The sequence below is a fragment of the Leptonychotes weddellii genome, chromosome 6, assembly GCF_054177405.1.
Source record: "Leptonychotes weddellii isolate Sample4059 chromosome 6, ASM5417740v2, whole genome shotgun sequence".
NCBI classification, from domain to species: domain Eukaryota; kingdom Metazoa; phylum Chordata; class Mammalia; order Carnivora; family Phocidae; genus Leptonychotes; species Leptonychotes weddellii.
Genome location: NC_138374.1, coordinates 116,351,848 through 116,374,569, shown reverse-complemented (window position 1 = coordinate 116,374,569; position 22,722 = coordinate 116,351,848). Strand labels below are relative to the sequence as shown.

General features: G+C 57.7%; 1 protein-coding gene and 1 long non-coding RNA gene across 4 annotated transcripts; one reads left to right on the top strand and one right to left on the bottom strand.

The window, feature by feature from the left end:
• Positions 1 to 475: 475 nt before the first annotated feature.
• SLC45A3 (solute carrier family 45 member 3) lies at positions 476 to 19,809 on the top strand. Of its 3 annotated transcripts, XM_081825110.1 has the most exons (6): positions 515 to 610; positions 7,847 to 7,931; positions 12,966 to 13,341; positions 14,185 to 14,967; positions 15,634 to 15,899; positions 18,024 to 19,809. In XM_081825110.1, exons 3-6 carry the CDS (start codon positions 13,170 to 13,172, stop codon positions 18,459 to 18,461), a joined length of 1,659 nt encoding a protein of 552 aa, XP_081681236.1. In that variant the 5' UTR covers positions 515 to 610; positions 7,847 to 7,931; positions 12,966 to 13,169; the 3' UTR covers positions 18,462 to 19,809. The 3 variants fall into 3 exon arrangements, with proteins under 3 accessions (XP_081681235.1, XP_081681236.1, XP_006737098.1); XM_081825109.1 differs by lacking the exon at positions 7,847 to 7,931 and having other exon boundaries at positions 476 to 610; XM_006737035.3 differs by lacking the exons at positions 515 to 610; positions 7,847 to 7,931 and having other exon boundaries at positions 11,734 to 13,341.
• On the bottom strand, positions 12,668 to 14,192 carry LOC145722353 (uncharacterized). Its single transcript, XR_014146563.1, has 2 exons — positions 13,969 to 14,192; positions 12,668 to 13,697 (listed from the first exon to the last, which is right to left on the bottom strand). It is a non-coding gene; the product is annotated as an uncharacterized LOC145722353 (long non-coding RNA).
• Positions 19,810 to 22,722: the final 2,913 nt, after the last annotated feature.

Here is a 22,722-nt window from a genome sequence, read left to right as displayed (position 1 = left end):
TCGGCTTTTAGCTTCAGACAGAGGGACTGAGTTCGCTCTAAGGAAGCTCCTTCTGTTTCAGAGGGTAGCAAACGGTAGGAAGAGTGACTGGGGGAGAACGTGCCCTCTCCTTGCAAGGGCTGGTCCTGGCTGGGGGCGGTGCAGCTCAGCCCCGCGCCAGGCGGGCGGCCAGGACAGCACGTGCGGGTGATGGTCGCAGACTGGCTCCGGGGACGGGAGGTGCCCCGCGGAGCAGCTTTTACCTAAATGTTTGGGCGGCGAGCGGCGAGGGGGCGGTGCACGGCCCTAGGTAATGACAGGGCAGTCGGGGAGCCACGCGGGGGCTGCCCGTCTCGGTGGCGGCTACAAAGACCGCTCCGAGACCGCCCGCTTTTTCCCCCCGGGGACCAGCCCCACCCCTCCCCAGCCCTCGCGCACCCCCCACCCCCGCCCCGCCTCGCCCCGCCCCGCCCCCTCCCGCAGCCCCAGCGCGCATGCTCTCTCCCCCCGCCGAGCAACCTGGAGATTTAAAAGCGGCCGGCTGGCGCGCATTGGGAGGAGGCGGGGTGGGGGGGCGGGGGGACGGGCTCGCACGCGCCGGCCCCGGGTGACAGCCGCACGCCTCGGCCAGGTAGGCGCGCGCCCCCTCTTCTCCCGGGGGAGGGGAGGGGACCCCCGGCGCGGGGGAGGGAGCGGCGCCGCGCGGCCGAGCTCTGCGGGGTGGCGTGTTCTGCGCCCCGCGAGACTCTCGGGGGAGGTGGCGGGCCCCGGGCGCGCCCCCCTGTCCTGCCGCTCGGTCCCCGCGGAGCGGGGCTTTCTTCCGCGGAGGGCGGGCTGGGCTGGAGCGCCGGGTCCCCCCGCTGTCCCGCGCCGGGCGGCGGGTGGGCGGGGAGCGGGCCCTCCCGGGAGCCCCGGACCGGGCAGACGGCGGGCGGACCGGCCGCTCGCTCCCGTTGCAGCTTCAGCGTCAGAGTTTTCTTTGGAAAGTTGCATTTATTTTCTTCCCTTGTCTCCGCTTCACCGGAAAGGGACGGGATGAGTCACCGCGGCGCGCACAGTCCGGGGCTGGGGAGCCGGGAAGGGGGCCGGCGGCCGGGATGCCGCGGGGTCCCCGGGCTCCGGCCAGCTTGCTTGGGCTGGAGTGCGGGGTTACGGAGGGCGGGAGAGGTGACCGAGCGCTCTCGGACGTTAGTCTTGGGGCCGGGCTCTGGGCAGAGAGTTGAGGCTGGAGTGTGAAGGTGTGTGGGTTCCTCTGCCCCCTGCTCCGCCGCCTCGGTCATCCTTCGGGGCGCGGGGGGAGAAAAGGAGAGGCCCTTTTCTCCGCGCCTCCCGGGGCCCTCAGGTAGGGAAGGTGACAATGCAGAGATCAGCAAACAGGTGTGATGAGATGGTACCTGGGCATCCGCTATGGCTTCTCGGGGCTCTGGGCTTAGGCAGCCGCATGGCCTCCTGGAGAAGCTCCCGGGGACCTGCGGCGTTTCTCCGGAGTGAGAGCCAGTCCTTCCCATAGTCTCCTGTTCCCCTCAAGCGCAGGAACGCCCCTGTGACTTGCTTTTGCCCTTGACCTCTGAATCAGCTTCCATCTTCCTCACAGACACTCTTGACTTGCTCAGCTTTTCCTCCTCCCCCCGGGCTACTCCTGCCACCCTGCTTCCTCCTTTCTCCAGGGGCCAGAGTTGGGGCTAGGGAGGGGTTTGGCACCAGGGGTACCTGGTGAGGACTTGCCCTTCAGCTGTTACACAGACCTGATCCCAGTGGAGCGGACACTAAGAATAGCCCAGCTGCTGTTTTGCTGCCCTGCAGCCTGCAGCCGGGCATAGCCCGTGCCCCGGGGCCCAGAGCCACCCTTATTGCGCTCCTGGAAGCCTTGCTCAGGGGTGGGGGTCAGGCCCTGGGGGGCCTCTGGCTGCCTTTCCTGATGCACCTAGCAGATCTCCTTTCAGAACGAGACAGCCTTGCTGTGGGGCTCACCTGCCCAAGGCTTGGGGAGTGGACTGGCACAATGGGATAGGGAGGGGAGAGCCCAGGAGGGACAGGCTGGAAGGGAAGCCTGGGGAAATGCACAGAGCAGCTTCTCCTAGGGAGGGAGTGCCCCGGTATTTGAGGTCACAGGCCCTTCTGTTGGATGGGTCCCATCCCCTCATTCCTCCCTTATCTCCTCCCCCCAGGCCTGTCATAGAGCCAGGACTCTGTTTTTCTAAAAGTGCTCAGAAAAATGGAGCTTGAGTCAGCAGGATGAGTCTGAAGAGAAAAATACAGCTGTGGCTGAATGTACAGCTGTGGACATACAAGCCCCAGTTGGAGTATGTGTGTGGGGTGTGTGAGGGGAAGTTTCCCTGGGTACTCATGCAGGGTGTGGTGAACTCCCCTGTCCCTCCTGGCTCTCGGGTTATCCCGGAGGGGGCGGGGGAGGAGGAACCGCTCAGTGATTCTTGGTGGCCCACCCAGGTCCTTCCAGGCCACTAGGTGGTGGCGGGATGGTGTGGCGTCCCCCCTCTCAGCCTGGGCAGGGCTCTGGAGGAACAAGGCAGAAGGGTGGGGATGGTCTGAGGACTCGGAAGGTGAGATTAAGTACTATCATTTGGACCATTAGAGCCCGACAACACAGCATTATGGGTAAGGACCTAGATGGGCAGAAAGACAGGCTTTCTATCCTGGCTGTTCTACTCGCTGTGGAATGTTGGGCAAGTTACTGAACGTCTTCAAAGCCTCCGTATCCCTGGCTGCACAATGGAGCTGATAATAATAATGATAATACGTTACAGCTCTTTTTTAAATTAATTAATCAATTTATTTAGGTAAGCTCTACACCCAATTTGGGGCTCAAACTCAGGACCCCGAGATCAAGAGTTGCATGCTCTTCCGGGGCCAGGTGCCCTGTACCTTTTTTTGTTTCTTAAATATAAATAGCTGATTGTATGTGTAATATGTAAAATATGAAAAGTGTAGAGCTTTATTAAATCATGCATACAGAGCACTGGACTTTGTGCCTTAGGTAATAAGTGGTCAATAAACGTTAGCTAGTACTTACTGTGTCTATCACCCAGGACCGAATGGACAGCAGCCCCTAGCCTGGGACTCTCTGCTTGGGTTCTGCTCTTGTATCTTTGGGAGCAAGGTCTCCCGGACCTTGGGGAGTCTGCATGACTAGTGAATAGACTGGCCTCCAGCACCCAGGTGCCCGAATTTCAACCCCATTTCCTCTTGCACAAGTTACCTCACTTCTCTGTGCTTCACCTTCCTCCACTATAAGATGAGGATAATAGTACCCACCTCACCGTATTGTGAGGATTAAAGGAGCAGATGCAGGTGAAGCTCAAGCACAGCAGGGGTGTGTAAAAAGAGCCTGATCAATGTCAGCGGCTGTTATTTGGTGACAATGGAGGCGGTCTTTGTGGTTTATGCTTAGAAACCAGAGTTTCTGAGCCGGGGAATTAGACCATATGTAACTATATGTAAACTGTGAATGACCTACTTGGTGTTGAACCTGTGGTCTAGTGCAAAGAACACACCAGGACTGGACATCCTGGTCTCTCCTCCCTCAATACTGTGTGTGACTTGTTTTTTAATCAGTCCAGAAACCCATGCCCTGCCTGTCTCCTCAAGGTGGAAGAGAATACCAGGAGGTAATAGAGGTGAATATGTATCTTGAAAGATTAAGAGGCTTCTATGCAGAAGGGTTATTTGCTGTGATTTTTAGGGAAACTATATGAGGAGGAGGGGGCATACTGAAGTCGGGGGTCTGCTCTGTCTGCCCCCCCACCCCCACCCCTCCGCCCCAGCCCTTGGGCTGCATTGCTTTCTGATAGCCAGAAGAAAAACCCAGCCTGGCTTTCTTTGAATAGTCAGAGGCCCTGTTTGCTGGACAGCAAGGACAGAGGCTGGACCAGTTGGTACCAGGCCCAGCATCTCGAATGCTGATGGCACTTGACCCCCAGCATCAGAGCTGCCGTGTGGAGCTTTGTCTAGTGTATTAAGTGTCCCTGCTGGGGGGGCGAGGGCTGACCGAGCCATCACGGGATGGTCCTGATATCTGGCCAGAACTTCCTGTTTAATCCCTTTTCCTACTATGAGGTCTGTGTTTCCTCCTCCATGGGAAGAAGTCCAGTTTTGCCACTGACCCTGAATGACTTGTAGGGCTTCTCGCCTCTTATATCGGAGACGGGCCTGCCTCACCTGTTGGCCGTGGTGTCTGAGTCTGTAAAATGGAGAGGATGGTATTTTCACCTTGCAAGGTTACAGTGAGGATTACATGAGATAGGCATGTTTTGCAAAGTGCCTGCACAGGCCAGGTGCTCAGTGCGTGGTTGTTCCCTTCTTCTTTGTTAATTCTGGAGACCACTCTCTCTGGGAAGCTGGGATGAGCCAGCAAGAAAGGGGTTGGAGACCAGCCTCTGGTCCCCTGGACCCTCAGTCACCAATTTCAGGCCAGACCCAATGCCCAGCCGGATAGTTGCCCTCAGGAGCAGCCAGCCAGAGACAAGTCCCTCCTTCCCGAATGCTCTTTGTTATGTCTCACCCCAACCTCTAATCTCGAGTATCCTTTGAGCTGGCACAAATAGTTTCCGAGCTGGAACCACACAACCCATCCCTAGGGATGTGACAATCTAGTTTCCCACTCCTGGCGCTGGAAAGAGCTGAGCACCCAGTTACCTCGAGTGTGGCCCTGCCTGGATCCCTGGCAGGCTGGTCACGTTGCATCAGACCGGAATCCTGATTCAGCCTCGCCTGGAAAGTCTTCTGTTGAGCACTCGCCCTTCTAGGTCCTGGACGGGGACTGTGGTCCTTGCCTTCCGGGAGCTGAGGGCTAGTGGGGCAGGGGGGTGGGGAAAGAGGCCAGAAGGACCACTGGCAGTATGCAACCCTGAGGGCTGCCTGTTGAGCGCAGCAAGATTTGGAGGAAAGAGGGGATCCTTTTTTTTTTTTTTTAATATTGTATCTATTTATTTGACAGAGAGAGAGCACAAGGAGGGGGAGCGGCAGGCAGAAGGAGAGGGAGAAGCAGGCTCCCCAGTGAGCAAGGAGCTGGATGCAAGGCTTGAGACCTGAGCCGAAGACAGCGCTTAACCGACTGAGCCACCCGGGCATCCCTGAAAGGGGGGATCCTTGACGGCTTGGGTTCTAGGGAGCCCTAGAGGAGATACGGGACTTGAGCTGGACAGGGATCAGGGGAATGAGGAGGCATCCGGAGGAAGTAACTGGAGCATGGCAATACTTGGGAAGGAAAATCAGGTCCAGCACTGATAAATTCCCCCATCTTGGGGCCAGATCTGAGATCGAAACTCATTGGCATGATTTGGGGTCTGGTGTTCTTTCCACCATGCCTCACCGGGGAGGGGCCAGAAGGAGAGGGAGGTGTGTGTAGAAGTGCCAGGCTCCAGTGGCTGTGCTTTGTGGATATTTGCCCTTTTCTGCATAGTTTCGACCTGCTCAAGGTTCCGCAACATGGCTTCTTCCTCCAGGAACCCCTGGGAGAGCTGATCATGCCCTACACCTTAGGCCCGCAACTCTAGGGACTTATGTCTTAGCACTGCCAAAGGGGGCTGCAGGCATTATCTCCACATCCCCAGCACCTTCACGGTGGGCTTGCCCGCAATTGGATCTCAGCGAGTGTTGGATGGGTGGGTGGGTGAGTGAGTGAGCGAGTTAGTTTTAGAGCTCTTTGACATTCCTTTGGGGGAGCTTAGGTTGCATGCACTGAGGCATACTTCCTCCAAGGGTGGGCAAACTAGGACTCTTTAATAAAAGAGTCCTTTTTTGAAACCCCTTGCACCCTGCTCACTACTGAGTGACTGGGGTTTTGAGAACACATTTCCATAGGGCTGGCTCTGGCTCAGAGCCCTCTGATGATAAATAGAACTGGTCACAGACCGTAGGATATCAGGGCTGAAAGGGCCCGAGAGACCCTTGAATTCGAGACCTTAGAGGTGGGACATCGCAGAGCTAGGACCAGCATCCTGCTCCTACTCTCAGCCCGAGGTTCTGCTCATCGGTAGGTCTGTCCAGACCCTCCATCCCCTGCCTCTTTTCTGTGTGCTTGCACCTCCTAAGGGAGGCCAGTCTGCAGGAAGGGGGCAAGGGTTGGCTGTGCAGGATGGGGAGAGCTGCCCGGCCTGGCTGACTGGCAAAGTTCAAATTCACTAGGAGGGAGGCTGTTCAGGTTTCACTTCACAGGGGCGGTAGGAACTGAGAAGGCAGCAGGGGGAGAGAACTTTCCAGCAGCCTGGAGGCTGTGCCAAGCTCCCCATTCTCCTGCCCACCCTGGACCAAGGGATTTCTTGGTACCGCTACCCCACTTTGTAGGGAACCCTTTATTGTGGCCCAAGTAGAGAAAGAATTTACCAATTTCTGCCCGGAAATTGGAGTCCAGTTCTGGGAGGGAGTAGGGAAGAGGGCAACTCTGCCCTCAGATGTCTCGGTTACTTGGCTCGGTTTCAGGGGGCCACTAACCCCTGGCACTCTGTTGTACTTCAGCAGTGTGTTGGCAGGTGGAGGATGGGGTAAGTGCACCTGGGGAGCCCTTCTCCACCTGGTTCCCCGGGGCCTCTCTATCATAGAAGGCTATGAAACCCCCCTCCCCAGTGCCATGTGGCCTTGGCAGTGAGCACTTAGTAGGCACCTGTCCAGGGAGAGCACTGTACCTGAGGCTGGGGGAGGGAGTGGGGTGGGGGGGCAGGTGGGTGTGAGATCACTTAGCTGTACGGTTGTAAAGAACCTTAGACGGTATGTAGGCTAGTTCTCATCTTACATGTGTGAGTCCATGGTAGGGGTGTGTGTGTGCGTGTGCGTGTGTAAAACGGCTTGTCCAGGCTCCACAGCAGCAAAAGCCACTGGAACTGGACTGGACTGTCCTGGTTCCCAGTTCAGAGCACTTGGCAGCATTTTTGAACGGTTGGAATTGGAGAGAGAGGTATGTCAGGTATCCAGCTCACGCCAGATACCTTCTGGACAGTTAACGGGTGTCAGCCACTATGATTCCTGTCCCTGGGGGTGGGACCCGCCGTTGTCTCAGAACCGTGGGAGGTAGATTCCACCCTCCACTGGGTGCCTCAGCCCCTGGGCAGGTCCCCGCAGTGACCTCTCCTCACCTGTTGGGGCCAGCACCTGGGGAAGCATTTACATTCCTGGCATTCCTCTTGCCTCCGGGGGCGGGGCGCCAAAGGGGCGAGAGTGCTGGTGTGGGCGGCTCGAGGGTGTGGGGAATGCTACCGGAGAAGAAAGGCCGCTAGCCGCCCCCCTCTAATCTCTGCTGCTGCTGTTTGGGATGGAGAGAGCCCTCTGCCAGGTTTCTGGGCTGGGGAGGGGCCGCCAGGAACTTGCGCAAGCTGTCTCCAGGGGGTGGATCGTATTCATTTCCGTGTCCTCGCCTGGCAAATGGGTGTACTCGTGGTACCCGCCTCATGCGGGATCGGGAGGGCCCCTACCCAGGTCACCTGAGTGGGGGAGTTGGCACACGCAGACCCGGATCGGGCTGCCACCACCAGGGGCTCGCTGCTGAACCCGCCAGGGTGAAGAGGCTGGTGGCCCCTGGGGTAGAAGAGAGCTCCAGGGTGAAGAGGGCACTTGGTTCGGAGGGCACTTGGTCAAGGTGACCCAGTGTGACCTTGGGTCGCCACTGTTCTCAGAAAGGAAGTCTGGGAGGTCACCGCCCGGAGTCAGATGTGTGTCGCTATGGGATTGCCAGGTGACCCCTTGGGAAGGTGCTTCACCTCCACTTAGGCCGGCCAAGGTGAGGGTCAGACCAGCCCCAGAACTCCGGTCACTGGATTGCAGAGGGGTGGGGAGAAGAGAGTGGGCTCCTGGGGACTGCCCGCCCCGCCCTTTCCCCTCCCCTCCCCCCAACCTCTTCACATTTGTTTCCTTTCAGAAGCTGGGCTGGAGCTCTCAGACAGGGCAACAAAAGCAACTTTCCTCCAAGCCACTGCCACCTGTTGGGTTTTCACACATTGGGGGTGAGTGGGGGGAGGGAGCCATTGCCCCTTTCCCAGTGTCTGCGGTGTGCCCCCTCTGCCCCCCAGGGCCTGGGATTCTCTGTGCTGCCCGAAGTGACAGGGCTCAGGAGCCGGAGGGGGTGGGGGGCCTGCGGCAGCTGGAAGGGGAATTGAGTGGGAAGAGGCCGGTGCTGGCGGCCGGGAGAGAGTTTGATGGATTACTCTGCAGGCCCAGAGGTTTCTCCCTAATCCCCCTTTGTGTCTGGGCCTGCAGCCCCCTCACTCTCTCTGACAAGCTGCTAAGCAGAAGGCTTCCAGTCCGAGTGAAGAAAAGGCAGCGCAGCAGGGCGAACTCCAAATCCCTGGCCTCTGGGCCCTGGGGGAGGCAGCAGCTAGGGAGCGAGTCTGGGGTGGGGGCGGGGGTGGGGTCCTCCTCCCCTCTGTCCAGCCCTTCTTCTTTCTGACAGTTCCCTCGAGGTGGAGAGGCTGCATTCTGAGCAGAGTGTTCAGGTGTCTGGGGGAGCCCTGCAAAGCGTGGGCCTGGGGTATTTCTGCAGATCACTGCCTTTTTTACAGCGTGGCGTGGCGGGGAGAGCAGACCCTCACTTCTTTGGAAGTTTGAGCCCGAGAATCAAAGACTGAATGTGGGTAGGAAGGCACAAACCGGGCGCAGTCTCCTCCTGTGCGCATCCCCCCGCCCCCCCCAGGTGCCCAGGTCCCCGACCCCCTCCGACCGGGGGCTGTAATGGGAGTGACTGCCTCACAAGGATGCTCCTTTTCAGGTCTCCTGGCTGGCCAGCACTGCCTCTTTCTGGGGCGCCCCAGGGCCCCACGAGGGCAGAGCTCATTTCGGGAGTGCAGTGTGCTAGGTTTCACCGCGTAAGGCCAAGGACATTGGTCCTCTGGGACTGAGGCAAGGGGTTGGGTCACAGGGATGCGGGGCTGGTGAGCCCTCAGCCCTCTTCCCTGCCCCCAACCTAGAGGGCCTGGGGAGAGCTCAACGTGGCATGAGATCCTAGGATCCAGGCCGGTGTGGAGGAATGGGGGTCCCCCCCCTTTCTGCAGCCTCGTAGCCTCCACCTGGGGGTTTCTCCTCACCCGCCCTCCCGGCAGCCTCCCGTGGGGTGTGTGTTGGGGAGATTGGCCAAGAGTGACCCCACCCCCTTTCTGCAGCTGAGTCATTATTCCTGGAGGGAACCCCCCCACCCGGTTTCCTTCTCTGCGGGAGGGGCCGCCTGGGGGCTGTGAAGGGTAGAGGAGCGTGTGAGAAAGCCGGGCCAGCTTTGTGAGTGTGGAGGGAGGACGCAGGGTCGCCGAGCTGCTGGGGTCAGGGTGGGGGCCGCGGCGTTTGATGTGCCTGGGCGGGGTGGGGGGACGCCGGCCTGCATAAAGAGCCCATAGAATTGCTGCCTGACACTGGCCCGCGGCGGGGCTGCCCCCAGCCCGGCTCCTCCGGCCTCTGTCTGTCAGCAGAGGGAATCCGCTCCCCCCAGCTCCACCTCGGGCGTGAGGGTGGCAGCCGCCCCTTTGAAAGCCCTCAAAGGCCTCTTTATGCGTCCCTCTGACCCTCCCTTCCCGTAGGGAGCTACCAGAAGTGGGCTCTCGCCTTTCCTCCCACCTCCTTCACTCGGTCTTTTGAATTTTGGAGAATGTTCAGGCCAAGTTTGTTCTCGCTGCTCAGTTTCATTGCCCCGTGCTCGCCTGTGGCCTAACCCAACGTGGGGCATCCCGGCCCGAAGGCCTGTGCCGTCCCCTCACCACCTTTGAAACTTCAGGAGTTGCCCCCTCTGGGGGTCTGGCCAGGGTTTCCTGAGTGGGGGTGGGGATGGGAGCCCCTTCGGTCTTTCCCATCTCTTCCACCGCCCACCCCCACCCCCACGCTGCTTTCAGCCACGCATTCTATGGGTAGACGTTTCCCAGGCCCCTTGCGCGAGGGTGGGCGCTGGAGGGTTGGGAGGGTTGCCCACAGGGCTCCTGCTCTCTGGGGCTGGGCTCGCTGACCGGGCCCAGTGTGCTTGGGTTCTGCTCCCCGGGGATGAGGAAAGATGGCCTGGGGCAGAGCTCCATGGAGGTTCCTGGAGGACTTGGGTTTCTTCCAGCCTTCTTGCTGTCCTGTCATTGGAGGACAGATACTTGGAACTTGAGAGGGACTTGTCCTCCCCAAGGCTGCTGTCTTTGCGGGAGGTCAGGCCACACTCCCCGCTTTCGGTACCTCCACTTCCCTACCAGGTGAGCCCCTGGAGGCCGGCTCTTCAGGTTGATCTTCTGTTTGCCAGACAGGCCAAGTGCTCTGGGAGCAGTGGGACAGGAGGATTTGAGTCAGAAGCTCCTCTGACAGCGGAGGGTACTGAGGTGACTTGAGCTCGGTTGGCTGCATCCCTGAGGAAGACAAGGGGGTGCCCCCAAATGGGTGCGGGCAGTCATCCGTCACTTAGAGGCTTTGGTGGGCAGCGTGCCCCCAGACTGCAGGAGGGAGTGGTGGCCACGAAGGGGTGTGGGGTGTGGGAACCGCTTGCTCCCCCGCCCCTCTGGGCCTGGGCACCGGGCAGGGCGTGGGCTTCTGTGATCGCACCCCGAGGTGCCGGTAGGTGGCCGGTTAGCGCTGTGGGTGTCCTTTGTGGTGCCTTCCCCCTTGAGGACCCCAGAGTGGGGATGTCGTGGGTGAGACTGGGGCTCTGGGGAAGGTCCGGGAGTGCGGGACTTCCTTGGGCAGTTCTGGGCTGGGAAGAATCCACTCTAGGGGTGGCAAGAGGGCCCTGGACCTTGGGGCACAGTAGAAGTCAAAAGAGGGAGGACGGGCTTAGCAACCTAAGAAGAGAGGGGCACCGAGCTGGGCTTGGAGCCTGCCCACCTCCTTCCCAACTCCTTTCAGTGAATTCTTCACCTGGCCCAGCCCCCAGTTACCTGGTACAGCAGCCGGGGAGGGGGCAGGGGGACGGCGGGAGAGAGAGGCAGCTAATGGGCTATCTGGACTGAAGGAGGATGAAGGGAAATTCCTCTCTTCACCCCCTTTCGTCTTCTTGTCTTTCTCATGGGCTAAGGAGGGTGTCCTGCCTCTTCCTGGGAGCAGGGGGCTGGGCTAGGGAAGCGAAGGAGGCAGGGGGGTGATGAGTGTTTTGCTGCAGAGCTCCAATTCACTTGAAACCACAGGGTGCAACAGGAGTTTGGGAATGTGGGCAGGTTGTGGGTGAGTCTGGGTCTGACAGTCTGTTTGCTCAGGGAGGATCTGGTTGCTTTACCCACAGCAGGTGAGTGTCTAGGGCCTTGCCAGACTGAGGGTGGGGAGTAGAATGGGCTGGAAGCCTTTTGACCCAGAACCCCTCCCTCCAGGCTGGAGAGTACCCTTATCTTGGTCTGTGTGCATGCTCCTGCCTTCCTTGTGGGGGATGCTGTGGCAGGGGAGGGGCTTGGCTCAGACTGACGTGTGGCCCCCTCCCAGCCCCTTTAGGGGCCCCGTGGGCCAGTATTTTACACTCCTCCCCATGCCACCCCCATAGGAGTCCATGCCCTTTCCCAAAGTGGATGGTCTGGGTCTGAGCAGAACTTTGGGGAGGAGGCTGCTGGTTGCCCAGCCTTCCTTTCTGGTCTGCCAGCTGCAAAGGCTTGGAAAGTGGTTATGGGACAAACACATCTTACCCTGGATTGGTGGCCATCTGATTTCTCTGTGCCATATTTCAGAGAGCACCTACCACATGCTTTGTAGCACACAAGGCCCTGGGAGGCTGAGTGTTACTTGAAAAGAAGTTGAAGTGGCGGATGATGAGATGCTGAGATTGGAGGGGAGTGAAGGAGGGCTGAGGGTGCCGGGTGGGGGAGGGGCCAGGGATGGGGGCCCTCTGGACTGTGGGCCATGCCCTTGAGCAGTGCCCTTCCACGCATTTATGGGTGTGAAGGCAGTCCAGACTCCAGCCAGGAGTGGCATGAAGCTCTGTCGTCACGTCTTTGGGATGAATGACAAGTTAGGGGACTCTTGCCTTTTCTCACGAAGGCCCACCTTCTATACTCCTCTTCGTGGCTGACTTGATTTTCCCTCTTTTGTGGTCACCCCTAAACAGAGCAAACTGTGTTGGGTCCTGTTGTCAGGAAGCAAGACCTGGATGCCGATTGCCTGGGGGTGGGGGGCGCAGGGTGGGGGCTCCCCCAGTCGGATCTCTATGCACAGGAGGCAGGCCTAGCAGGGAGGGCCGCGGGGACTTCTCTGCTGAGAATGGAGCCGTTTGGGGAGCAGAGAAAGGCTGCCGGGAAAGTGGTGGGGCCTCCTGCCAGCCCCGGGTCACCGGGGTCATTACGGTTGCCACCAGCTGGTGCCGTTTTGTGCCCCTGTGAGGCAGGGACCTGGGAACAGGCCCCACCATCCCGTGACACTTGGGCAGTACACGTGGGAATGTTTCTTCCCCACGAACGTTGAGCGCGGAGAGAAACTCCAGGGAGAGGTTTGCAGGCCGAGGTTCCTCCAGGCGAGCCCTCTTTAAGTGGTTTCAGTGACAGGTTAAAACCCAACCCAACAAACAAACCACAGCCTCCCCGCCCTCCCCCCCTTGTCCTTGTCCTTGGGGGCTCGGGTTCTGGTGGCTTGGGTTCTGGTGCAACATGGCTTGTGGCCAGGCAGCGCCGCATAGGAAGTGCTACTCCTAACAAAGGGGAATTGAACAGCCCAGCTTTGGGACGTGGAGAGAGGAAGCAAACACACCAGGCCTGGCAGAGGGTCTCCAGGGGCACCTTGATAACAGGGCCTGGGGAACTGGGAATTCAGGTGGTTTGATTTTTCTTTTTTTTCCCCCCTACCAGCAGGCAAGGGCAATGGCAAAGATATTCCAAAACAGAGAAAAACGGACATCTGTTTGGCTCTGGAGTGTGCTGAGGTTTAGAAATCATATTTACCTTATTAGTTATGTCAGCCTTAGGCTAATATTAACATGCATTTCCTGATTGGCAGTAAGGGGTGGCACGGTCGTCAGCCTGGGAGTGAACAGGATTCAGAGAACTCAGCGCGAATCCTGGAGGCCTGGTTGCCAGGATTTCACAGGCTGGGTTTGATTGTCCCTGTCCTCCCAGGATCCCAGGGATGAGCTATGTCCCCACCGAGGCAGCCCGCGACCACCAGCGTTTAGCGCGGGCTGAGGAGCCCGACCTGCACGGGAGGCTGGCAGACATGGGCTCCCAGCCGAGGCTGGGGCGGTTGGTGGCGGCGAGGAGGAGAGGCCCGGGCGTCCGGAGCGGGGCTGAGCATCGGCAGCTGTGGAGCGAGTGAGGCCCGCCATGGCGCAGAGGCTGTGGGCCGGCCGCCTGCTGCGGCATCGGAAAGCCCAGCTGCTGCTGGTCAACCTGCTGACCTTCGGCCTGGAGGTGTGCCTGGCCGCCGGCATCACGTACGTGCCGCCCTTGCTGCTGGAAGTGGGGGTCGAGGAGAAGTTCATGACCATGGTGCTGGGTGAGTCGCCACATCCTCCTTCCCTCCTGCTCCAGAGCCACGACACCCAGGAGGCAGGCCCACAGTGCCTCTGCCCAAAGCGGGAGAGGTGGCTGCCGCCCTTCCGGAGCCCGTGGAGCCGGCGGGTGGGCACTGCTGGGCGGAGGGGGCGCGGTGGGCTGGGGCGGGGCAGGGGCGCCGCCCAACAGGGAAAGAGCACAGGGACAGTCCGTGGTCACCTCCATACCCCAGACCCCTGCACGATGCCGGGCGCATGGGAGACACTGCTCTTCACCTTTGTCCGGCCCGTTCTAATTTCTGTTACTCGTTTAATCCTTGCAACAGCCTTTGGGGTCCCCCGTCTCACAGAAGAGGTCCTGGAGGCCAATGAGCGGTTGGGTGACTTAGCCAGGCTGGAGGGCTAGCTACTGATTACTAGGATCGGGGTCTCCCAGCCAGGGCTCTTTCTTACCCCTAGGGCCCGGAGTGGGCCCCTGACTGCAGATGTGTTCTGCAAAAGCCACAGAAGGCAAGTGGTCACCCTGGGGTGGCTCCCAGGATCACAGGCTCTGGGGTCGGACTGCCTGTTGAAACTCTGCCTCTTGCCCCCCACCCCCACCTGGGTGCCTGTGCTCAAGGCTCACTTACCAGTTGTTTGGTGCATCAGTTTGCCCATCTTAAGCTGGGGCGTTAGTGATCCTAGCTGTGAGGACTAAACTAGAGTCTGTGATATACTCTGCACTGTTTCCAGCACGGAGGGGGGTCCTGCATGGGACAGGATCGTGGTCATTTCCGTCCTTGTCCAGGAGCTTGGTCCCCCTTCCCCACGGCCCCTCCGGCTCATACGACGTGTCCTTCCTGCAGGCATCGGTCCAGTGCTGGGCCTCGTCTCGGTCCCACTCCTAGGCTCGGCCAGTGACCACTGGCGTGGGCGCTATGGTCGCCGAAGGCCCTTCATCTGGGCCCTGTCCCTGGGCGTCCTGCTGAGCCTCTTCCTCATCCCGAGGGCCGGCTGGCTGGCGGGGCTGCTGTGCCCGGACACCAGGCCCCTGGAGCTGGCCCTGCTGATCCTGGGGGTGGGGCTGCTGGACTTCTGCGGCCAGGTTTGCTTCACCCCGCTGGAGGCCCTGCTCTCTGACCTCTTCCGGGACCCAGACCACTGTCGCCAGGCCTTCTCCGTCTATGCCTTCATGATCAGCCTCGGGGGCTGCCTGGGCTACCTCCTGCCTGCAATCGACTGGGACGCCAGTGCCCTGGCCCCCTACCTGGGCACCCAGGAAGAGTGCCTCTTTGGCCTGCTCACCCTCATCTTCCTCACCTGTGTGGCGGCCACACTGTTCGTGGCCGAGGAGGCAGTGCTGGGTCCGGCCGAGGTGGCGGAAGGGCTGGTGGTCCCCTCGGGGCCACACTGCTGGCCGTGCCGCACCCGCCTGGCTTTCCGGAACCTGGGCGCCCTCTTTCCCCGGCTGCACCAGCTCTGCTGCCGTGTGCCTCGCACCCTGCGCAGACTCTTCGTGGCCGAGCTGTGCAGCTGGATGGCGTTCATGACCTTCACGCTCTTCTACACGGACTTTGTAGGCGAGGGGCTGTACCAGGGGGTGCCCCGGGCCGAGCCGGGCACCGAGGCCCGGAGACACTATGATGAAGGTAAGGCCTCAGCAGCGGTGGGGGGGGGCGCTGTGAGAGATCCCCGCCCCCCCCCCGGGGACAGCCCGCCGTGTGTGCCGGCCTGTAGCTGTGCGTCTGGGTTCCCGATTTCCCTGTCAGGACAATGGGCCCCGTCTCCACAGAGCCTTGGGCCGCGGAGAGTTTGCTCAGAGTCATTGCCCCCATTTGCCAGAAGAAAAGGCTAAGCTTAGTTGAGGAACAGGGGGAGTAGGGCAGTCAGGGCCGGGTCTCCGGTCCGCCTGGCCCCAACTTCAGTGTGCCTTCTGCACCCGCTGTTGACTCGCCACGTTCCCGGGCCAGACCTTCAGCTCAGGCCGTCCCGAGCTCTGTCCCGGGGCCCACGGCAGAGCTGTCTTGGTGTTCCCTCACACCCTCTTAGAGAGCCGAGCACTAGGCCAGGCCCCCCAAAAAAGCCCATAGAACGTCTTCTTGTGCCCTTAGCCAGAGGCTTTGGCCACGTCGTCTAAGGGCAGTGGAAGAGCCTCGGCTCGGGCTGCTGCAGCCGGATGGGGATGATGCGGGCGAGCAGCTCTGGTCCACACAGCGAGGCTTGGACGGCAGGTGCCCCCGGTTCTGAGCCCTCTCCGGGTGTATCGGGCCTCTTCCTGCTCCGGGGCTGACTTCCTCTCCTACCCCACCCCGCAGGGGTCCGGATGGGCAGCCTGGGGCTCTTCCTGCAGTGCGCCATCTCCCTGCTCTTCTCTCTGGTCATGGACCGGCTGGTGCAGCGATTCGGCACCCGGGCCGTCTACCTGGCCAGCGTGGCGGCCTTCCCTGTTGCTGCCGGCACCATGTGCCTGTCGCGCAGCGTGGCCGTGGTGACCGCGTCGGCCGCCCTCACCGGCTTCACCTTCTCGGCCCTGCAGATCCTGCCCTACACGCTAGCCTCCCTCTACCACCGCGAGAAGCAGGTACTCACACTGGCCGCTGGGTGGAGCGGGGGTGGAGGGGAGACGGAGGAGCCCCGAACGGATCGGTTGTCGGGCCAGAGACGTATGGGAGAAGTCATTCTTTGATGCGAGAGGAAGCCCATGTAGCCCAGGGCCAGAGACGTGGGCTGCGGAAGGAGGATGTAGATTAGATTCTGGGAATGACTTCCTGGTGTCAGGACTATAAAGCACTTGAGTGGATGATTGCAGGAAATGCTAAAATCCTTCTTTGGGAATCCTGAAGAATCAGGCTAGCGGAAGCCCTCAGTCTGGGCTGGGTGGTTCTAGGCAGAGGCGGGGCGTGGGGAGGGGATGGGGGGGTGGGGCTGGGTCCGATGACCTCTGGGGCACCTGGCTTCAGCAGCCGGTGAGTGGGGGTGGTCTGGTGTCGGCGACAGCTCTCTTTATTCAGGGAGGGGCATTGTGACCGACCCCTGTGCTGCTTTGTTCTCCAAGATGGGGAAGGCTCCTCACTACCCCTTCTCTTTCTGGTTTATCTTCTTTTTCTGCCTAATTCTCTCTTTTCTTTTCCTGCCTCACACCTTTGCCTCCGTCCCCTTCCCCCGCCCCCACGGCGGATCTCTGAGCCTGACGCGCCTGACACCGCTCGCCTGGCCACTGTAAGTTGGGGGCCTCCTTCCTGCTTGGCCCCACACCAGCCAGCCCCTCCGGGGGCCCCGTTCTGTGGGCAGCCTCCTGACCAAAGCTGTGTAGTCGCCCTTGTGCCCTTCGCTGGCCTCAGTGAGCTCAGCCCTGGGTCCAGAGCTCTGCCCGGAGGGTAAGAGGTTGGGGTGTCCTGAGGGAGGAGACGCAGGCCTGCCCTCAGAGAGCTTGCAAACAATAGGGAGGATGTGGCTGCCCCTTGGAGGGCATGAGTGATGTAGCAGAGAAATAGCTAGCTAGGAGGTGGGTAATTGAATAGGTAGCTGCAGGGGTGGGGGGTGTGGAGGGAGGGGCCAGGGTTTTGGTTGGGGTAGTCTGGTCCCCGAGGCCCCTGTCAGCACACTGATAACCTTCATCAGCCTCCATTCTGGTGCCGCCCCGGCTGGGGGCTTGGGGGCTGGTGTCCAGAGGCCAGGCGTGGGCATACCCACTCGCTTCGGGGAGCGTGGCCGGACAGGTCCTCCCCTCGGACTGCCGAGCTTGTCTAGCCCTAGGGGCCTCTTGAGGGGGTGGCAGGCAGGGAGGACAGGGCCTGGGAGGCCCACTGGTGGCACACTTGGCCCCGTACACAGTGTGTACTTGCCTTGCCTCCTTCTGGCTGCACCAAGAGCTGTAGGCTTCCCTTCTGAGCTCCACCACAGGTCCCAGTTCTAGCGTAGCCAACTCAAGAGCCCTTCCATGTGGGGCACTAGCAGGCACAGGGATGGGGGGATGAATTCTGGCCCTATCCTGAAATAGGGGCTTCTGGGCAGGGGCAGGCTACCCTGATCTAAGGCATATAGTGAGTAGGAAGTAAGAAGGGCTTCAACATTAGCACAGCTAGGCTAAAGGAGTCTGGAAGATTCTTCTCGCTCCTCTCTTCCTCCAGGCTGAGTCCTGTGGGCCTTCCCTGCCCTCATTCTGGGGCCATGGACCTCACAGTAGGGGCCTGGGACCTCAGTAAGAGCAGAGCCTCTCTCTGCGAGGTTGAGGCGGCTCTCCCAGGGCGAAGTGGTGGTGGGGGGGGGCAGGAAGTAGGAGGGTTAAGAGAGCCTGTGTGGGGGTTTGGGCCATCAGGGCCCCAGCTTTGGATTTTGTTCCTCTGTTCTTACACATCTCTCTTCTCACCTGTCTTCATTCTGTCTTCTTCCTTTACCTTGCGGTTCTGTTCTCTTCCTGACCTGCAGTCGGAGTTTGTCTGCCACTTACTGCTTCCAGCAGAGGCTAGAGGAGACCTAGACTTCTGAATTCAGATCTGTCCCCTCCCCATCCCCTGCCCCTGTGGGGCGTCCTAACTAGACCCGGACCAAGGAGGGTCTGCTTGGTTTTCTGACCTGCTGCACAGTTGTCATGCAGGCCCGTTGCCTGGTTTCTTCCAGCCCCCGGCGTGAATGCCAGGGGCTGTTCTCAGAGCTGGGGGGTCCTATGCTTGGATTCCTACCTATCCTTGTCCCCCCCTCCCAGGTTTTCCTGCCCAAATACCGAGGAGATGCCGGGAGCAGTACCGGCGCGGACAGCCTGACGCCCAGCTTTCCACCGGGCCCCAAGACCGGATCCCCCTTCCCCAACGGACACATGGGGGCTGGAGGTAGCAGCCTCCTCCCTTCTCCTCCTGTGCTGTGTGGGGCCCCCACCTGCGACAGCTCCATACGTGTGGTGGTGGGCGAGCCGCCTGAGGCCAGGGTCATTCCGGGCCGGGGCATCTGCCTGGACCTCGCCATCCTGGACAGTGCCTTCCTGCTGTCCCAGGTGGCCCCGTCCCTGTTTATGGGCTCCATTGTTCAGCTCAGCCAGTCTGTCACTGCCTACATGGTGTCGGCCGCGGGCCTTGGTTTGGTGGCCATTTATTTTGCTACACAGGTGGTATTTGATAAGAGCGACTTGGCCAAATACTCGGTGTAGAGTCCTTTCTGGCCCACTGAGGGAGGGTCGCAGGCCCTCCCCCACCCCCTCTCCGGCTCAGGGGCCTCCCAGCCTTCCAGTTTCTGTTGCTGCCAAAGTGGTGTGGCTCTCTGCTGCCACCGCGTGGTGGTGAGGTGCAGAGCTGCGCAGGTCGGGGCCTGGGGCTTCTCTCTCTCTCTCTCTCTCTCTCTCTCTCTCTCCAGTCTTCAGGGCTGGCTGACTGTTGGTCCAGACAGGCTTCAGTCTGGACTTCTACAGGGAGGCCAGAAGGGTAGGGCATTTCATTAGCTCCATGCACTGGAATGCAGGACGCTGCAGGGGGATTACCCAGGCAGGGTTAACAGCTAGTGTCCTGGTCAAGACTTAGCCAGAGAAGGGATTTGGAGAGCGAGTAACCTCAACCATCTGGTGTCTCACCTCCAAGCCCCCTTATCCTATAGATTCCCTCCATGTTGCTCTTGCATGGAAGTTTCTAGTGTGAAACTCCGCAGGATTTGAGAATATGAAAGTTATTTGTGGGTAAGAGTCCGGTGGGGAGAGAGGAAGCCCCCTGGCCGCATAGCAGCACAGCACCGCCTTTCTCCCATCCCCCCACAACTACGTTTTAGCAGGACATGGCTTGTTGGCCACTGTGTTGCCATCATAGGGACACAGGCCTTTAAATATTTAACTTATTTATTTAACTAAGTAGAGGGGTATCAATTCCCAGCTCTGCCATCTCGGTGTCTAAGAGGTGAGATCCCCGGTGGGCCCCGGGAGATGGCTGGTTTATTGGGCTGAGCAGTGCCAGAATCGTCTTCCCTTGGGTGATTGGTCTGGTCCCAAAACTGCCTAACCGAGGAGCTTGGAAGCTCTGCTTACCCAGCTGATATCCCAAATCCTGTTACCCAAGGCGGGGGGAGCTGGGGGTAAGTGGAGGGTGGGGCTCCAGGTCTCAGCAGCCTCCCTAGCCTCCCCTCCTCTCTTCGCCCAGCCTGCCCCCCACCCCCACTCCCCTCTGCTCTCTCTAAGGGCAGGGCTGATGAAGGAGCTGCCCACCCCCCACCTTTCCCTACCTGGCTCCACAGGGAGACTGGGGCTGTTGCAGGACCAGAAAGAAGCACGGAATGTGGCTCCTTGAGCTCTTATCCGTCTCCGCCCCCAGGGCATACCTGTGCTTGGGGAATCTCGCACAGAAACTCAGGAGTACCCCCTGCCTGGGCTAAGGAAGTCTTATCTCTGGGGGGTTTAAGTGCCGTTTGCAATAATGTTATGTCTTATTTATTTAGTGGAGTAAATATTTTATACTGTATGTGAGCAATCAGAGTATAATGTTTATGGTGATGAAATTAAAGGCTTCTTATATGTTTCTTTGGCTTGTGTTTATCTTTCCTGATGGGGAAGGCTCAGATCTCTCTCAAATTACCCTCAGCTTCCTTCTCAATAGGGACCCTGTTTGGGCAGTTTCAGTTCCCAGTGTCACCAGCAGATGGAGCCATAGACCAGTACTCGTCCAATGTTTGGCGATTGGGCTTGGATGTGCTACCCCTTGGATTAGAGAGTTTGTTTGGGAATTTGGGGGTAGGGGGGCAGGAAAAACACGGAGTGCAGGAGAGTGGGGACATTTTCCTTCTCAAAGGGCTCACAATGTGGCCAAAAAGCTGGAACAAGCACCCTCGATCAACTACAGCAATACGAAGTAGGAAGGAACCTGGCACGTGTAGGCTAGGATTTCAACATCACTGAGCCTTGGTTCCTGTCTCCTTCACCCTTCCTGCCAGGCTTAGGTCAGATTCAGAGTGTTCCCTGCCATGCCACCTCGCTCACCCTTCCAGACTTGGCTGGCCTTCCCATTCCGGATTCTTGTGGTCCATACAGTTAACACCATGTGCAGGACTAGCTTTTTATTTGGGGCACCTGCCTGGCTCAGTGGTTAGAGCATGTGACTCCTGATCTTGGGGTCGGGAGTTTGCGCTCCACACTGGGTGCAGAGATTACTTAAATAAATTAAAAAAAAAATTTTTTTTAAAGGACTAGCTTTATTTTTAAAATGTTCTATATTTTGGGTGCCTGGGTGGCTCAGTTGGTTAAGCGACTGCCTTCAGCTCAGGTCATGATCCTGGAGTCCCAGGATCGAGTCCCGCATCGGGCTCCTTGCTCGGCAGGGAGCCTGCTTCTCCCTCTGACCCTCCCCCCTCTCGTGTACTCTCTCATTCTCTCTCTCTCAAATAAATAAATAAAATCTTTAAAAAAAAAAAAGTTCTATATTTTATTCTAAATAAATACAATCTTTAAAAAGGTGGGGGGTGCCTGGGTGGCTCAGTCAGTTGGGCGTCTGACTTCGGCTCAGGTCATGATCTCAGGGTCCTGGAGCTCAGCGGGGGGTCTGCTTGTCCCTCTCTTCCTCCCCCCCGACCCCCCCCCAGTTTGTGCTCTCTCAAATAAATAAATAAAATCTTTAAAATGTTCTATATTTGGGCACCTGGGTGGCTCAGTCGTTAAGCGTCTGCCTTCGGCTCAGGTCATGATCCCAGGGTCCTGGGATCGAGTCCCACATCGGGCTCCCTGCTCGGCGGGAAGCCTGCTTCTCCCTCTCCCACTCCCCCTGCTTGTGTTCCTGCTCTCGCTATCTCTCTGTCAAATAAATAAATAAAATCTTTAAAAAAAAAATGTTCTATATTTAACTTTTTATTATGGAAAATTTCAAACATAGATGAATAATGAGCCTGGTACAATGAACCCAATTTTAACAATTACTAACATTCTGCCATTTTATCTACTCTCCCTCCCCACTGTTAAATTGTTAAAGCATATGGCAGACACAATTTCATTTCACCTGTAAATACTTCAGCGTGTGTTTTAAGAAGTAGGACTTTTTAGCAAGTTAATCACAGTACCATGAACATATCCAACAAACAGCAATTCCTTATTATCACTGATTACCCAATCCATATATAATTTTCTCCAATTGCTCAAAAAATGGCATTTCACAGTTGGTTTGTTCAAATCAAGATCCAACCAAGATAAATCGTGTCTAGCGGCCATGTCTCTGGTTTCTTTTCAACTGTAACAATTTCCCTCTTTTTATTTATTTATTTACTTATTTATTTTTTGCCATGCATTTGTGAAGAAAGAGTCATGTTTTCCTCCAGAATTGCCCATATTCTATATCGGGTTACTGTATCCTCAGTGTTATTGAAGATGTTCCTCTTTCTCTCCTTTTTTCCCTTTGAGCTGGTGACAAGATCCAGAGGCTTGATTAGATTCAGATTTGATTGTCCCATCATAAGGACACAGGCCTTTAAATATTTAACTCATTTAACAATAGCTCTCTATACTCCTACATAATTTTGAAGCAGATTTCATTCCATTCATTCATACTTCATTCTTGAGTACTTCAGAATGGTTTTTTTTTTAAGATTTTATTTATTTATTTTAGAGAGAGAGAGTGAGAAAGAGCATAAGAGGGGAGATGGTCAGAGGGTGAAGCAGACTCCCCATTGAGCAGGGAGCCCGATGCGGGACTCGATCCCGGGACTCCAGGATCATGACCTGAGCCGAAGGCAGTCGCTTAACCAGCTGAGCCACCCAGGCGCCCTCAGAAGGTTTTTCTACAAGATAAGGACTTTCAAACAAAAAATACATAGCCACATTACTATGATCAGACCAAAAAATAATTTCTTAGTGTAATCAAACATCTAGTGTTCACATTTCCCTGTCCCATAATTTTGTATAGTTTTTGCTCAAATTGGAACCTAAATAAGTTCCAGATGTTCCAGTTGGTTGATGTGTCTCCTAGATCTCTCGTAATCCGCAGGTACCTCCGCAGTTTTCATTTTTTTTCCTTGTCATTTGTTAAAGAAACTGGGTTGTTTTCCTATAGATCATCTACGTTTTGCGGATTACATTCCCAGAGTGACATGTCACATGTTACTGCCCCTGTATTTTCTGTAAATTGGAAATTAAAGTCAGAGACCAGATCAGATTTGATTTGTTTGTTTTTGTAAGAATACCTAATAGATGTGTGTACTTCCTTAGAAGGGAGCACGTAATGTCTGCTTGTCTTTCTTTTTTGTTGTTAGTAGTCACTGATATCTTTACTTATACCCATTATCTCATAGGCAGTGGAAAATTATATTTCTTCAAAAAGTGCTTGACTCTTTCCTTGTATTTACCAGTTTTCAAAATAATGAATGGATTCCCTAACTTCCCTGATGATGCCGGAGAGGTCTGTTCCCTTAGTGTCATTATGTGTTAATGGATTTAGACATATTTGATGTGC